A 16,327-nucleotide genomic window follows, 5' to 3' on the forward strand; every position below is an offset into this window, starting at 1 on the left:
AGGACCTGAACCCGAAAGAACAGGCCCGGCACCAAGACTGTCCCCAACGACAGCACCACCTGGAATGCCGGGATCACTGACAGAGTCAGTGACCGGCGGCCGGTAGTCCCTACCCGAAGGCAAGCGCGAAAGCTTACGGGCGTTCCCGGCCAATTCGACCCTTGGCTGTGCCAAGCCAGGGTCAGGCTGCCCCTCCCCTACTCCAGGGAGTTCCTGGACAGGAAGGGCCACCCCCTGCTCACGAGAGGGACTCGCCGAAGCAAGACCCCCCGAGACAGGAACAGAGACAGTACCACCAGACCCCAGAGAGCTGGTGGCACGACCCCTACCTCTCTGCTTCCCTCGCTTACCGGAAGAAACAGACGAATCTCTCTTACGGTAAGTTGAGGGTAGCTTTGGAACAATGAAGTCCTTGTCCTGAGATTTAGTCTGTGAACAAAGTTCACAGGGCGAAACCTCACTGCAAGGACGACACCTAGGACAAGCATCATGAGGGTCCCGTTCCACAATGAAATGGAAACACCTATGAGCTATACCTCGTCGCTGTCCCGACCGAGACATACCCTCCAAAACGAACGTAAAAATAAAAAAATACGATAGTACAAAGTACGCAACGTAGAAAGAATTTCACCCGTAATATAAATCAGAAAACGGTTAAAATAAATAACGTTTGCCGAAACAAACACCCGTCACCGGCACACGTGGAGTAAAATAACCGGCCGTAAAAGGCACAAAAATAATTTTCAACAACAATTAATTATATTAACCAGGGCAGATGGGTCTAAGGCACACAAACTGCGCAAAAAATTGAGTTGACACTCAAACCAAACCGACAAAACAAAGTTTTAAAATGGAGCAAGCTCCGGGCGTCAGCAGGCAGCAGGCGCAATAAAAGGAAGAGGAAGGGAGATCACTCCTCTGGCTCTGTCATCGAGATATGGGTTACGTCACGGTAGGGAGGTAGGGATATTTGAATATTTTGTTTTTGGGATACAAAGATTGGTGTAGGTATTGTATATGCATACTAAAGTTATGGTAATTATTACTGAAATGAAATTCGTTTTTTAGATTTTGTTAATGAAATATTTACGTATCCGTCATTTGTATTATATGAAAATAGTGCTGTCTATATCATCTGTTTACGCAGGATGATATTCAGGCACAGAGGTTAACCAGTAAAGGTCAATCAGTAAAGGTCAACCAGTAAAGGTCAACCAGTAAAGGACGATCAGTGGAATATGCTAATTAGGGGTGAAGGCTACGTAGTTGTGGTACAAACAAAGTTCAACTCGAAACTATTATCTACATGTACTTTTTCATTGATTCTAGATGCTTTAATTTATGTATTATCGCTATTCAATTTCTTCTGGTATTATCTTCATACATCTAATTATAACATATTTATCCTCTTTTGAACTTGGTTGATTTAAACATTTTTCAGCCGATTTAAAGCACTTGCAAAGTACAGCTACTCTGCTGTGACAATGTTGTAAACTGTTGTGGAATCTAAAAAACAAGTGTATTATACATGAAGTATTGATTACGTTCATCTCCTTTTCTTAGTATTTCTATACCACATGATTTTTGTTAGTATTTCTATACCACAGGTATTTAAACTTCAACGTTATGTCTATATATCACAAGCCTGGTTTCCACTTTTTATGTTCGATAGTTGTGTCTCATATATCGACTCAGATGGCATCTACAAGAAATATTAACGTTAGCACGAATTAATATATTTTACCTTTTAAAATCGTCAGGTCAATTATTTGTTTTGGTAATTATATTTGGTAAGAGTACACGTTTTTGACATGATTACTACAATCACACCGAGAGAACTTTTTACAAGCTGTATTTATAAAAATTACTTCTTGTCGAGTTATAAAAAAACTTCTAGCTTTTCATTTTGTTTGTTTCTTTGACTGGTTTTACGTCCGCTTCACTAAATAGTAGCTCGGTTATCCAGCAAACGAACCAACTTTTCACTCGATTAACCACTTTTAAATGGCAATCATACATATGAGTGACATAGGATTACAGATAAAGTTGTTGGCTCAGACTGGAAAAAAACAACGACTTCGGTCTAAATAAATAACCATATAATGTTACAGGTACAACGAATCCAGCATGGAATGTAAATTTGAAATTGGCCTGCAGATATCGATCCAGATATAGGTAGTAATAAACAATGTATAATGTGATCCATTACGATATACCTGGTCCACTATCGGGAAGTGCACAAACAATTGATATTTATATAACAGAACCCCAAAATACTGAACTGGATGCACCAGAAACACATGTGAATATTTAGAAAACTGGTTGCCGGGGGCCAAAATCATAAAACAAACAATAGTAAGGGGCCCTGTTGTCAAAGCATGCTATCAGTAGAAAATGGTGGCAAGGATTAAGCTACCAATTCTCTAATTTGTTTATGTAGCTCTGCTCGCACTCGTGAACAAATATAGGATTCTTTGATTTGCGCGAAATAAATATATTTCACAAAAGAAAACTATCAAACGTTCTCTGATCCTTACATTCACGGTTCTAACCACAATGTTGTGTACTGTATTGTGTTACGTAACAGGTATACACATATCTACGGTAGTAATAAGGGGATATGTATGTCCCCATATAAGTTACTCTCGGTCTGCTAAACAAAGCTGATCAGCTATATTTACGTACAATAATATTAATTGTATTGCAAATCGAATATTACTTTATCTCACCTTTTTCTGTTTTACGTCCACTTTCAGCTCGATATCTTCAAATCCCGGTAGCCGCCATTTTGTCTTGATAATCCTGGTCCTGTTCGTCAATAGTACACACGTGTGCTCGGGTATCAGGACGACACAACTACACTGGCATTAACGAGTGACAGCCAAAATTGTCTACACATACGCTACAAAGCAGAACTTATTCTTTTCTTGATTCAGTTCGATCTAGGTGCACTGCATATATCTTTTAAACAACAAGCATAAGACCCACCTACAGATATGTTTTTGAACACGTGGCTAGTTTTACGTTTGCATTTGCTGTAGCCGACCGGGCGTGACAAACCGTACAGTGTCAACAACTGTGCGGTACATGTATATAAAAGACACTCTATCCAATGACACGAAGTCATTCTATGTCTAACATGTGGTGTTGAATGGACCTTATTCTAAACAGTAAATATTGAGTACCGGGAAGAAAAAATAGATGTATGTATACATACCCGCCCTCTTATACAAAAGGAAGACTAAACAAAAGATTGTATACAGTATGAATAAAATATAATCAAATGTGGGGGGTTTTCTGTCCTTGAATCTGCATTGTTGTCTATAAAGAGAATCAGGTAAAAAAATTAAACTCTGTAAATTAACTTCACCTCGACCGACACAAAATATGAAAATAACAATATGTGAAAAACATCTAGAAACATGTATTTTGGCTGCCCCTTCTAGAAAAGTACAAGCTGCATTGGCTGATATACCATGAGGTCGTCTCTGGAAGTTCAAATGTTTCCTGTTAAACCACAGCTCCCATTACCATATTGCACCCATATATATCGCAATAGCGCACATATTGTCGTTACTGTTACCCCTAAGAGGGCAATTTAGATACTCCATTTATTTCTTTAATTTATTTTGAGAAAAAATCCCCAAAACAGGAAATTAGTAACTCCTCGCATGTCCTCGGCAAATATACTTGTATTTCTGTCTGTATTTGTAACGGGTAAATGGTATTTCCAAGCAATATTTTGTTTCTGATATGGCTTCAAAGCCCAAGGATGTTGAGTTCCTCCTTCAGCTAATCGGGAAAAGGGAACCAGTCACTGATTATGAAGCTGTGCCAAAACATCACTGTTCAACTTTTGGGAACAAAGGAATGTAACCTGATAGTTTTTGGTTTTCAAGGAACAGGGTCACCGTCAAGCTGTTGGACAAAGGTTTACATTCAAACTACTTTAACAGAGACTTGATAAAACCCAATCATCAATTAAACATATCACGATTCTAATTGTAAAGCAGCAAGGGTTGTCAATAGTTGTCAATAAAAAAGTGTCGCCTTCAGTAGTTCCAAATCTATCTCCCTAAAAGAAAGACAAATGGTCCATTTGGTCATGAACCATTTAATGTTAAAATTTCTACTGAAATATACCCTTTAAACTAAACAGCTGAAAATGCTGTTTCATCTCTTTAAAAACTATATCCATTCACGACTGATAACTGTTGCAGCAAGTGTAACTGAATCAGAGTCGCAACTATTAATCAATATTTAGCTGGTCTACCACAGTTGTTTGAAATTCTTTAAACAAAAACCAAGAAATTAGCGTATTGAAACTATAGTAATGTAAAATGAATTTAACATAAACCTTATCAAATCTTTACTACTATTCCTGGTTTTTATACTATTATTGTATAGTAGATTTATATCTCGATTTGAAGTCAGAATACCATAAATATGTGAATATGCACCATTCAGATATAATTTTAAACGCAATTCTACGCTTCAGAAATGTGATTTTGTTATTACAACCTCGATGTCATTTTGTCCACCATTTTCGTTTAGTTAAAGTTTTCTCGAAGCAAATTGAACATTGTAACGAAGATCAATAGTTTATGATAAGTAGCGATGGACACAGCTCCCGACACTTCCGTATGGTCCTACTGAGAGGTAAAGTCAGAGTGGGGTAGGGAGCGATGACTGGAACATTGACTTGTACATTCTTTTACCCTCACATTGCGCGCAAAGATTTGAATGATGTATTCGATTACCTCGATATATAAAATTGACTGGATATAGTGGGTATAAGCCATATGAGTTTCATATTACATTTATTTCTTAGATTTAAAACCAAAACTAATATGCTAGATCATTAGATTTATTCAATCAATCAAGTTGTCAATCATAAACATTTTTGTAATAAACAATTTAAGAACATAAAACTAACATGAGAAAATTCAACAATTTGAGTTTGAGACTTTAACATCTAGAAAACTCTGACGTAATTTCGTGACGATTTCATTATTCATCTAAACCATGATAATAAAAGAGAGCCAATTCGTATGAAGAGATATTTACAATTTGACCATGACCACAAAGGTGTTTAGAAATGAAGTAACACATAAAATTAGCAATATCTGTCATCACTTAACTATAAATGTTTGACAGTACAATTTATCACTTGCCATTCACATAATCTTGTTGCCATTTTGAAATATATGGCGTCAGGTCGATTTACTATGTATGACGTCACCCTATTATACTACGTAGTACATTGGTAAAAATGTTCACTCCATGATAGTAGAATCAATAGTATCTATTTTATTGAATTTAAAACAATATTAAGTGCTATACATTATACAAAAACATGTATAAAAAATATAGTTGTGCGACCGCACAACGCACCAAACTGCGTGCGCCCATCGTCCATACAAACAATAAGTACCTATATACACCGTGTGGTCGCACATCTGTGAAAAATAAACACAATGTTATATTCATTTAATAATAACAATATTGATATTCTCAACGTATATACTTAAACCTGCAATATATAAATCGCCCCTGATAAACTAGGAAGGAATGGAATTGCAATGCTTTAATCTTACAGTAATGTTATTTAGGGTCACTGCATTTCAGGTTTCGTTTGTTTGTGTTTTACGTCCTATTAACAGCTATGGTCATTTGGTGGTGGAAAGCCGGAGTTCACCGACGTACGGCCATTACCTAGCGACTGCTCCACGGAGGTCTCGAACCCGCGACCCAGTGGTTAAGGGTTAGTGGTAGCAGAATGTCAGACGCCTTAACTACTTGGCCACCGCGGCCCCGTATATCTCATATCCATAATAATGAGGATCTGCCAGATTTCAAACATGTGCATGTACGTAGAAAATGGTATGTTCAAACATAGGTTACTTTGAAATTCAGTCTAAGTTATTGAGGGTTTTTTGATACACAGTCTCAAACGTGCCAAATGAACTTCTCGTCGTTGTCGTTATTGCAATCCTTATATGAGGAAACGTCAAGAATGTATGTGACACTTTAACCAATTGGAACTCTGCAAAAGTACAAGAGGGTGGCATGGTTCTGCACAGAGGAAAGTTGTTGATAGTTAAATAAGATGATAATTTTGAATACCTTTTTACATTTTCCAATAATTGTGCACCAGCGAATATGCTATATTATTACCCCTTTGAGAACAATCTAGGAATCTGATTGGTTAAAAACTACAGTTACCAAACCGCATTCGTAAATTTCAGGGGGTATACGGTCATGTCACGTGATTCTCTGCAGCTATACGGTGGAAACACGTGATTTTACAAGGGGTATACGGGTCATATGTCTTTGTATCTTGCGGCCAGGCAACGGGAGACAACTCGCATTCGTCGTCTGCTTCGCTGTTTACAAAATGGCAAAACGTTTCGCATCGTATACCGATGAGAAAATACTCGCCAAAAGGGCTAACTATGTGCCACAAAACACACAAAAGTCGAACAGACGAGCGGCAAACATGTTGAGGACGTATTTAAAAGAAAAGAATCAGGAAGAACAGTTCGAGGAATTTGATAAAACGAAACTTAATGTGGTACTGTGCCATTTTTATCTTGACAACAGAAAAGTTGACAGGGAATTGTACAAAACGACGAATTTTTGGCAGGGTATGCGTGTTACTAAAAATATTTGAAGGAATAATTTCCTGTTTTTGAAGATATATATATTATTTAAGTAAAACCTATGACATAGGTTGCTCCCATTGCGCTGTTTTTGACCCGTAATAATAGGAAAGTTCTCTTATTCTTAACACATATTTATAAATAAAAACTAGGACGAATGCACATTTGACATATTCGACATGGATATTTGATATAATGTAATTAACACACAAGAAAACCTAGTATGAATGCACATTCGACATACAGGTATATATTATATATAATTAATTAACACATAATACATTGTTGATATCCGATCTGTACAACATAAACATGATAAACAGGATCAAAGAAAGCAATTTCTTTGTATCACTAACATAAAAATATTTCCATGTTGAACTTAAATAGACACAATGAGCAAATATTAAAGGCTTTTCTTCATAATAACATTTCATCTGTTTCACTCATGTTCAGATATTTTATTAATAAACTGTTACCAAATGTTTGATGGTAAATCTTAGTCGTGCAATCTGTTTAATCTTTTCACAGACAAGTTTGAAATTTACTAGTTTACAATGATTATATAAAATACACGTATGATACAATGTTCATTCCGTTGTTGTTGTTGTTGTTGTTGTTGTGATATCCTGCGGTTTTGTGAGCGGTATTACAAAACAAACAAAGGCCTGTAATACACATGCTACTTGTATACAGTAGTGTACATGGTTTCCTATACGTAGTTTTAGCCATTGTCAAATCAGTCATCATTTAATGGAAATAGCGATGGGTTCATTATTCCAGAATATGCCCTTTGTGTTATCTATTTCAAAGTTATTTGTTTTTAACAAAATATCAACCTTCCATTGGAGATTATTAGCATGATCACGTAAAAAGAAAACAGAAGTAGGTATGTCGGATGCACAGGGAAATTCATCTGTTCCTGTTTCTTCTAAAAATGTTCTTCTGAAAACGTAAAACTCCTGAAGATTTTGTAAGGACATTTTCATCAGATAGCTCTTACCTAAATTATCTGAATGGAAGGAAGACATTGAGCTTGAATAAATAATTACGCTTTGATTCAAAGAATATAATTGATGAAAATTAATAATGCAAGCATTAATCGCACGCACAAGAATACGAACTGCCTGTATTCCTTCATAAACGGTAAATTCTTTATTTCTCATATTTCATATCACCTTATTTAGTCACGGGATCACATTTGCTTGTTTATCCTTTAGTAGATATTGCTAATACTCCAACATCGCATTGAATTCGGTCAACGTTTTATCAACATCAAACCTCAATCGCATCAAACTCCGTCGGAAAATTACGGTGTTCATAAGTTTAATACCATACAAATATGGATGAGTAAATCTTATTAGAAAATGCACGTATGCTGGGACATTCTTTAGAAGCGAAACGTTATCGGCGGCAAACCTTTGTAAGAACACTACCTCTACCATTTCAAAAGGAAGAATGTCGACCACATTTTTACTTTTCAAAAGCCCTTCGACGTCAGAGTGACTGAAAACTTGAGCGAAATGCAGAGTAAATTTGTATAAATTTGCACACCGAAGAACCCGTTTACCGAAAGTTTCATACATCATCATCAGAAGATACGGTTGACCTTTCACAGCAGCCCTGTGTACCAAACTTAAGCCTCATTGTATGCAATTTGTTGAACTGATTGATACAACCATAAATTAATCCAAATATGTCCCAAATATAAATGGCTACATTGTACTTGTTTAGAGGATTTTGGTCACGATTTATTTACATTTACATTTTGTAAAAATAAGCGAAACATGTAAAATACCTAAATAAATACAGAATCATCCAGCAAGGCGCGTTCAGAGGTGTCCTGTTACCTAGATATAGGCAATCAAAGGTGATCGCTCCTTACTAGCGAGAATTTTAGTAAGCTAACAGGTCACGCTATACTTTTAACGTCAGAGTGGCACGTTTGAGTCACTGGTCCATATTACAGTAGCTAGGGTTCAAGAGCTACACCCCTCTTGTATTTTTCTGATTTGTTTTAACGGACACGTCTGACAGTGTGATTCTTGGCATGAACCTACATATTAAATACAATTATCTACCAATTTAAAGGTTAAAGACAGGACGAAGACAAATAACTATTTACGTAAAAAAATACATTGGAGGACGGGTCTGATACGACAGGAATGTAAATAAGATACGCATATAGCACAGAAAGTGAAAGTGTAAGTTTTAACAAATATATTTTGCATCTGAGTTTGGTGTATTAGAGCACGTAGACATGGACATGGAACGCATAAACTTTCATTCAATTGGGTTTTCTCAGTATCACGAACGTAGATCATTGGAAAAGTAAAACCACAGGGCAGTATAGTTTAATTGTATACCATCGTGTATCTGTGAACCAATTTATGTCAATAGTCAACGAGATTGTCACTGTCACGATTAAATATGATGGTTTACAATATTTGGTGCGTTGAAATATTGCTTAAGATGTCGGCTGAAATCGGGATATGAAAATGAAAATGGAACTTCCCCACTAAAATTTTTTTTTTCAGTTTATTTAAATTACGTAACAAGCAAGGCTATTTGTATGGAATTAATAATGATATGTAATGAAATGAACCGTTCTCAGTCATTATTTGTCTACTCCGTTCAACGACAATTGGAATTTTATAAAAAAAATCAAAATCTTTATAAATAACTCAACAGATTCGTCACTGTGGTGTGGCTTGAAGTTATTACCCAAAACCCAAAGACTAACAATGCATATGTTTTTTCCAGAAAAGAAACAGGTTCCCAAATTTCTACTCAGCTCTGGCTTCAAATTACACGTGAAATTCAAACTCTAAATAGAAAAGAATTTTGTCGGGCTCGCTCTAGTTGGTGATATTCAATTTACCTAGGCTTCACAACACATTCGTTTGTTTTAAAACACAATTTTCATCAACAGGAACTGGATTAGTTTGGATTTATACTAAAATTGGAAGGTTTAATCTAAAAATAATGTGTCACAAGTAAACTCATCACGAGTTCTAGGATCCGCCCCTGATGAAGATACATTTTTCTTAAAAAGCTGGTAAAGAATGTTGGTATTTTAAGCTATTCAATAAATGTCATATCATCACCACCATTACATGTACTACAAAAATAATAAAACTTTAAAATTCAGAAAAATCTAGTATCGTATATGTTACATACATTTTTACCTTATTAAACATCGTCGTCAGTTTTCGGTCTAGGTAATTAGCCTAAGGTAAAACGCATATAAGGTTACACGCTGTTGAAATTTACTTTGATACTTTCAACAACATTGAACATTGATGATTTACACATACAACATAATCATTATATTAGTTGCTATCATTACTAACACAGTTTTGCAGAAAGTATATAAATATGTAAAGGGGGCGTGTCGGAATGGGTACACGTAATGGACAGAATATCGTATAGGTCGTGAAGTAACAGATCACGTGACTTCGTACCGAGTTTAAACTATGCATATTCACTAGGCTGATAAAGATTGGGCGTCACCTGGCCTGTCTATCATCTGAGTACCGAAAGAGACGGGGTATCGATCACTACACGTATTATTGCATCAAATGACCGTAAAATATGAAATTATAAAAAATCGTGGGCAAAACTCTTTAAGAAAGACATTGTCAAATCAGTCATCATGTAATGGAAATGATGATTGGTTCACATTATTCCAGAATTTACCTTTAGGGTTAACCATTTTGAAGTTAAACCTTTTTAACAAATTATTCATCAACCTCTTTTGATGAACAGCACCATTTTTGAAAATGAATGCAGGTATGTCGGATTTACAGGGAAATTCATCTGCTCCTTTATCCTCCAAAAATGTTCTCCTGAAAGCGTAAAACTCCTTAATAGTCTGTAAAGTCATATTCATCAGATAGCTCTTACCAAAACGACGAATTCTATCGTTATGAAAAGAAGACTCAGAACCCCATGAAATAATCACCCATTGTAGATAAGAATTTATGTTATGAAACTTGGTTATGTCTGCATATGTCGCTTTCATGATGCTGCGAACTCTCAGCTTTCCTTTAAAACCATATATTCGATGAAGTCTCATTAGAAAAATTCTTTTGTATAATTCTTTTACCACAACAGTAGTTTCGCGTTCTATGACATTAACAAAAGTTGAAAAGTTGGCTAGTGAAAAACGTACATCATTTGTGAACATAGAATAATTAATCAATTTTGTATCAGCCTCGTAGACCGTTCGTTTCAACATCGCAAAGATTTCAGTCAACATTTTATCAAAATCAAAGCACATGCGCATCAGAGTTCGTAGGAAAATATTATTGTTCTTAGGCATCCTATTATACAAATACGGATGAGTTAGTCTTATAAGAGAATGCATGTATGATGGGACATTCTTTAGTACCGAAACGTTATCGGCTGCAAAGCTTTGAAAGAACACTAATTCTGCCATTTCGTATGGAAGGATATCAGCTACAGATTTACTTTGTAAAAACTTAACGACGTCAAAGTGATTGAATATTTGAGCAAAATATAGAGGAGTAAATTTGTATTCATTTGTGCACTGTAGAACCCGTTTACCAAAAGTTTGATACATCGTCACCAGAACATTCAATTGACCTTTCACAGCAGCTCTGTGCACCAAACATAAGCGTTTGGACTTTGTCTTACAAAAGTATGAAAATCTAAGTTTATGCAATTTAGATATTTTCGATAAAATGTATGAAGTTGTGAAATCAAAGTTTTTTGTCATATAACGAAAATCGACTTCATGATCAATCTGTATCAACAAAGGTTCACCTTTATCAATCAAAGTTGTCCTATATTCCCTCCAGGGACGCAGGCTCAGGTCATCATTAACATAGATGTCTGCATGCGACACACCAAGGGAAACTAGATCCACTAACTCTGATACAGGAATTTCGCTAAACACCATGCCATTATCTATCAGGAATTCAACTGCGGCATAGTTTCCACCCATGACCGCATGATGAAGTATATTGTTACCATCTATATCATAACATTTATCCCAAAACGCAATAGGTTTAAGAGCGTTTAAAAACACGTTGGTATCAACAAAATATACCCAAAATTTGTTGTTATTATTCCTTACTATTCTGTGAACAAGACTTTCCTCAAGCGTTTTGTTGCAAAATTCAGAAGTAAATTGTAACAATATACTTATCATTTTCTTTGAAGGTTTTTCTGTGGAAAAGAAGGCAGTGAGTAGGTCTTTATCAATAGATACATTCAAAGGCCTTGGTTGGAACATTATAATAGACAAAAAGAGGAATGCGTTACCTTTCATGACGGCAAGTCTACGGTACTTACGGAAATAGACGGATCTCTGAACATCTTGATGTTCTGATATAATCTGAAATATCCGATATATAATATTTTCCTCCTTAGATAAAACTTCATCATAATCAAGATTTTGTTGTTTTTCAAATAAATCAATAAGTGAACAATCGACGCATAATCTTTCTTCTCCTTGATTTGGTAAATTGTCAAAGGCAACATCGATCACATTCTTATTCTTATCATTAACTTCAAGTAAAAGTGATACATTAAACCTGACACAAAGATGAAGGAAGATGCGGTCATTGCCCTCTTGAGCAACATAATGTAGAAAATTACCTGAGTTTGCATCTTTCGTTGATGTATTTAACAGATATTCCTCTGAAGTCAAATAATATATCATTTGAAGCGGATCCTTAGCAAATTTAGCGCCCAGAACCAGGTAATGAAACAGACCTCTGCCCTCATCGTCTACTAGTTGTTTATTTACTGTAACATAGAAATGATGAAGAGCTGCATATGACATACTCGAATGACACAGAACAGCAGAGTGTATCGACAGAGAACCGTTAGACGCTGTCACATATATATTTCCATCTCCGGTTTTTATCATTAGTATTATGATTTCCCATTCATTGTTACACGCTGCGTAGTGTAATGGTGTATTACCGGACTCAGCTTGTAGATTCCAGTCTAAATGAACGCCCTTAGATAACAGATGTCTAGCTATTTCTTTCCTTCCGTCCATGGCGATGACATGTTCTACTCCGGCCCTTTGAGGACACATGCTTTTTTCTAAACTGGTTTTCTCATTCTTATTTAAACATCGCTGTGAATGTCTTACTGTTTAATTAAATACATGTTCACATTTGTCGCTAAAACTTCCTCCCTTTTCTACAATAATATCAAGTATTTCAGACCGATTATATTTGATTGCTGTAAGGAGTGGGGTCCTACCTCCATACTCCCGACAATAGAGGGCGTGAGTCGTTTGAGATAGTAGTTGAGAAACAATTTTCGTGTGACCTCTTTGTACGGCAACCTCTAATGCGGTTGTGCACTTTATCAATCTTTCATCGTCATTAAGGACGAATGTCACATTATCGACCTCATCATAATGAGTTAGCAGTGCGATATCACATTCAGTACCGTCAGTTATGTTAGAGCATGGATGCCATTGCATTCTCTTTGTGTTATTAGCGATCCAATGAAAGTTGTCCTCACATTGAACACACGTGTCCTTAGCACCATGCTTTAACAGTGATAACACCGATCGTAGGTGACCATTCTTTGACGCTAAATACAGAGAATGCTGATCGGCTAACGTACTATTTATGTCTAGAAACTTATCTAATATATCTGTATGGCCGTGTTCGGCGGCTAAGTGAACTGCGTTTAGCCCTAAGCCGTTTTCGAAATACAGTAATGTCCGATTTATATTCATTAGAATATCCACTACTTCTTTATGTCCATTCTGAGACGCGATATCCAGTAAACTGTAACCCCACAAAGCTTTATATTTGCATTAACTGACCGCGTTTTCCAACCCTCCCTTGTTAGGAGGCCTTTGGACTCGGAAGCGATAGTCTCCGTCCTCTTCTATCAGTGCTCTTAGTGTTTCAGAATTTCCAAACGCCGCCGCCAGAAATGTTGCTGTAACATTTGCCGATGTTAAGTTATTTATGAGTTTATTCCTTAGAAGACTGATTAACAACTTGGTTCCTAGAAAGGAGTTTTTGGTTTTGGCCATTTGATGAAGATGATGGACTGGGGATATGTTCATCTTGAAAAAAGATTTGCTATGTTGAAACGAAAGTAGAAGCTCATTATCTTCCGACTCGGCTACGTGAATGAATAGATTTAGTATATCGACCAAACTGTTGTTATATTTATTCAGAAGATAGTTTGCAAACATTCTGTGGCCGTTGTACTTTGAAATATGATACTTATGATAACCGGAGCTGTTAGTTGTCAGGTAATCACAGATTGTTTTGTGGTATATGCTAATGTACATTCTGTTTTCGACAAAATGGGAAATTTGGTTTCCAAGAAGATTTTTGAGATCATATGGATATTTGGTAACATTTAGAATGGCTTCCAACTCATCCAGTCGTAATCTTTTATATGATGTGCATAAAACCTCAAACACCTTCCGAGCAAGATCGTACAAGTGGGGACTATCATCAAACACACGGTCTAAGTTTGCAGCATATAAGTCATTTAGTGACCGAGGGATATCAGTCAATTTACTCGGCGTGGGCTACATACAAAAAGTTAGACCCACTTATCCCCAAAACTTGATTCGTAGCCTACCTGATTTCAGCTTGTGTGCCAAACAAACGTGAAAATGTGTCTGTATGGATGAACAGATTGTCAGTGAGAAACGTATCGATGTCATTCTGATTCTGGATATCTTCTGACATCTCATGGAGTATTTGCATTTCGGGCAATTTACTATTTACGATATTTATGTCTCTCGCTGTTATAAAGAATTTTAGCCACCAAGGAAGTTTATGGATTCGTTTAGATAACACATCGAGAAGAGACATAGATATGGCGGCAGATTCTCCACACTCGTCTATTGCGTCAATGATAACATACCTCTCCTCATCAAATGTAAGTTGGCGTAACGAATGAACGAGTGTAGCGTCTATACAACCAACGGGATCCTCAGAACATTTGTCTACTTGTAAAAAATGAAAGGCTAGTTTGTTAGTCAAAATAGCATTTCCTGCTTCAGGTAAGTTTTCTATCAACATACTAACGAGGTTAATAATAAAATATTCTGGTTTCTGGGTACTGATAACATCAAATTTACAAATATGATACGATAACAGATATTTCTGTAACCCGATACCATGCGATTGTTCACCACTACATATAAGGTGTGATACTAGCGTAGATTTACCGTAGCCCATTTCGGCAGTCAGCATGATACCTCTGGAAGGTGTTGTCATCAATGAGGCTTGAACCTTGTCTACTAGCCACTTCCGGCCAAATAGGACAGGACGATCCTCCAGATAACCGTCGAAGGTAAAGGCAGGCTCCCATAGACAGGGGTCAGTACACGTCAATGGTACACAAGCTAAGAGGGGGAAAGGAAAACAATGAGTTTAATTTTACCGATATAAATAAGTGATGATAACGAGAGTTGCAATGTTAGCATCAGGGTCATGTTACGAGTCTTACCTCTATGTTTTCTAACAATGGATAAATTGGATATATTGTTTTAAGATTCAAAAATCAAGCGTTGTTAAAGGAATTTGAAAGTGCTTATCATAAACATAAACCTTGAAATCGTGTTAGGGTCGAGCTACGTGCAGTTAAATTATGCTGATGCAATACTATTGGATATGTTCACTCTCATGACATGCTGACATGCAAATCTTGCTCGAAAATTACAATGAACGTTTGCCCCAGAAAACAAGACCTCATATACCCACTGTATAAATCTCAAGGTTCAAGGCTCAAATTGTAATAACTCGGTCATATGTTCTAATTGGATCCCAGAATCAATATCCTGCAAAATAACCAATTTCCCAGATGAATATCTCAAAATTGTGTAATATGTTATACTTTACCTTTGTTTTTGTTTGATCTTGTTTGCGTTGTGTCATTCCGTGCCATACAACCCCCAGGAGAAAAACCATCAGCACGAAGAAAAGTATTCGGACCACAAGTGTTGTTTGTAACCACTGCCTATTTACTTCCTTTATACTCTCTTCAGATAAACATGATCGCACTGCCTTCACGTTGTCAGATCTGTCCAGTATTGTGTTCTCTGCGGCATCGCGAGGTTTTAGAACGTTGACAAGGTGATGCTGTAAACCAACAGGGTCCCCTTCTATGATATGGTCGATGACACATTTTGATTTTAAACTATAAAGTTGAGTAATAGCGAGTTTACCAGATTGGGTGATTGATATTTCCGGTTGTTTGAGGAACGTTATAAGATCCCTTAGAGCATGTTTCCTTTCAACGTTGTTTACTTGAAGCTGTCCGTGAGCGAACAGAGCGTTTCGAATGCTCTTTACTCGGTTACAAGTTTGGATAGGAATGTTGAATTTCGTACAGTTATGAAACACATGCAATGTCACACAAAGGTCCTCTGTGTATGGTGTTGCAGTTCTCCACCAGTCTGGGGCGAACACTTTCACCATTTCGTTCACGTTATGTGGCCATTCTGAAGAATTTATATCTTTTCATTTGATATTCCTGGCCCGCTTTTTGAATCTGGTGAACAGCATGATTTGTTTCTTCCATTCCGTACATGTACCACACCAGGAGGAGAAGTGCTGTTCAGACTTGCTACAGTTCCCTCTACAGGTCGGGAATTGCGCACACGGTCCATATTTTATGTCGCGATGCAGAGACAGGACGGT

The 16,327-nt window shown here is 36.6% G+C and overlaps 1 protein-coding gene across 1 annotated transcript; it reads right to left on the bottom strand.

Moving 5' to 3' along the window:
* Positions 1–14,212: 14,212 nt before the first annotated feature.
* On the bottom strand, positions 14,213–16,105 carry LOC110458993. Its single transcript, XM_021511010.1, has 2 exons — positions 15,664–16,105; positions 14,213–15,030 (listed from the first exon to the last, which is right to left on the bottom strand). Exons 1-2 carry the CDS (start codon positions 16,103–16,105, stop codon positions 14,255–14,257), a joined length of 1,218 nt encoding a protein of 405 aa, XP_021366685.1. The 3' UTR covers positions 14,213–14,254.
* Positions 16,106–16,327: the final 222 nt, after the last annotated feature.

This window comes from Mizuhopecten yessoensis, unplaced genomic scaffold, assembly GCF_002113885.1.
Source record: "Mizuhopecten yessoensis strain PY_sf001 unplaced genomic scaffold, ASM211388v2 scaffold9895, whole genome shotgun sequence".
Classification (NCBI taxonomy): domain Eukaryota; kingdom Metazoa; phylum Mollusca; class Bivalvia; order Pectinida; family Pectinidae; genus Mizuhopecten; species Mizuhopecten yessoensis.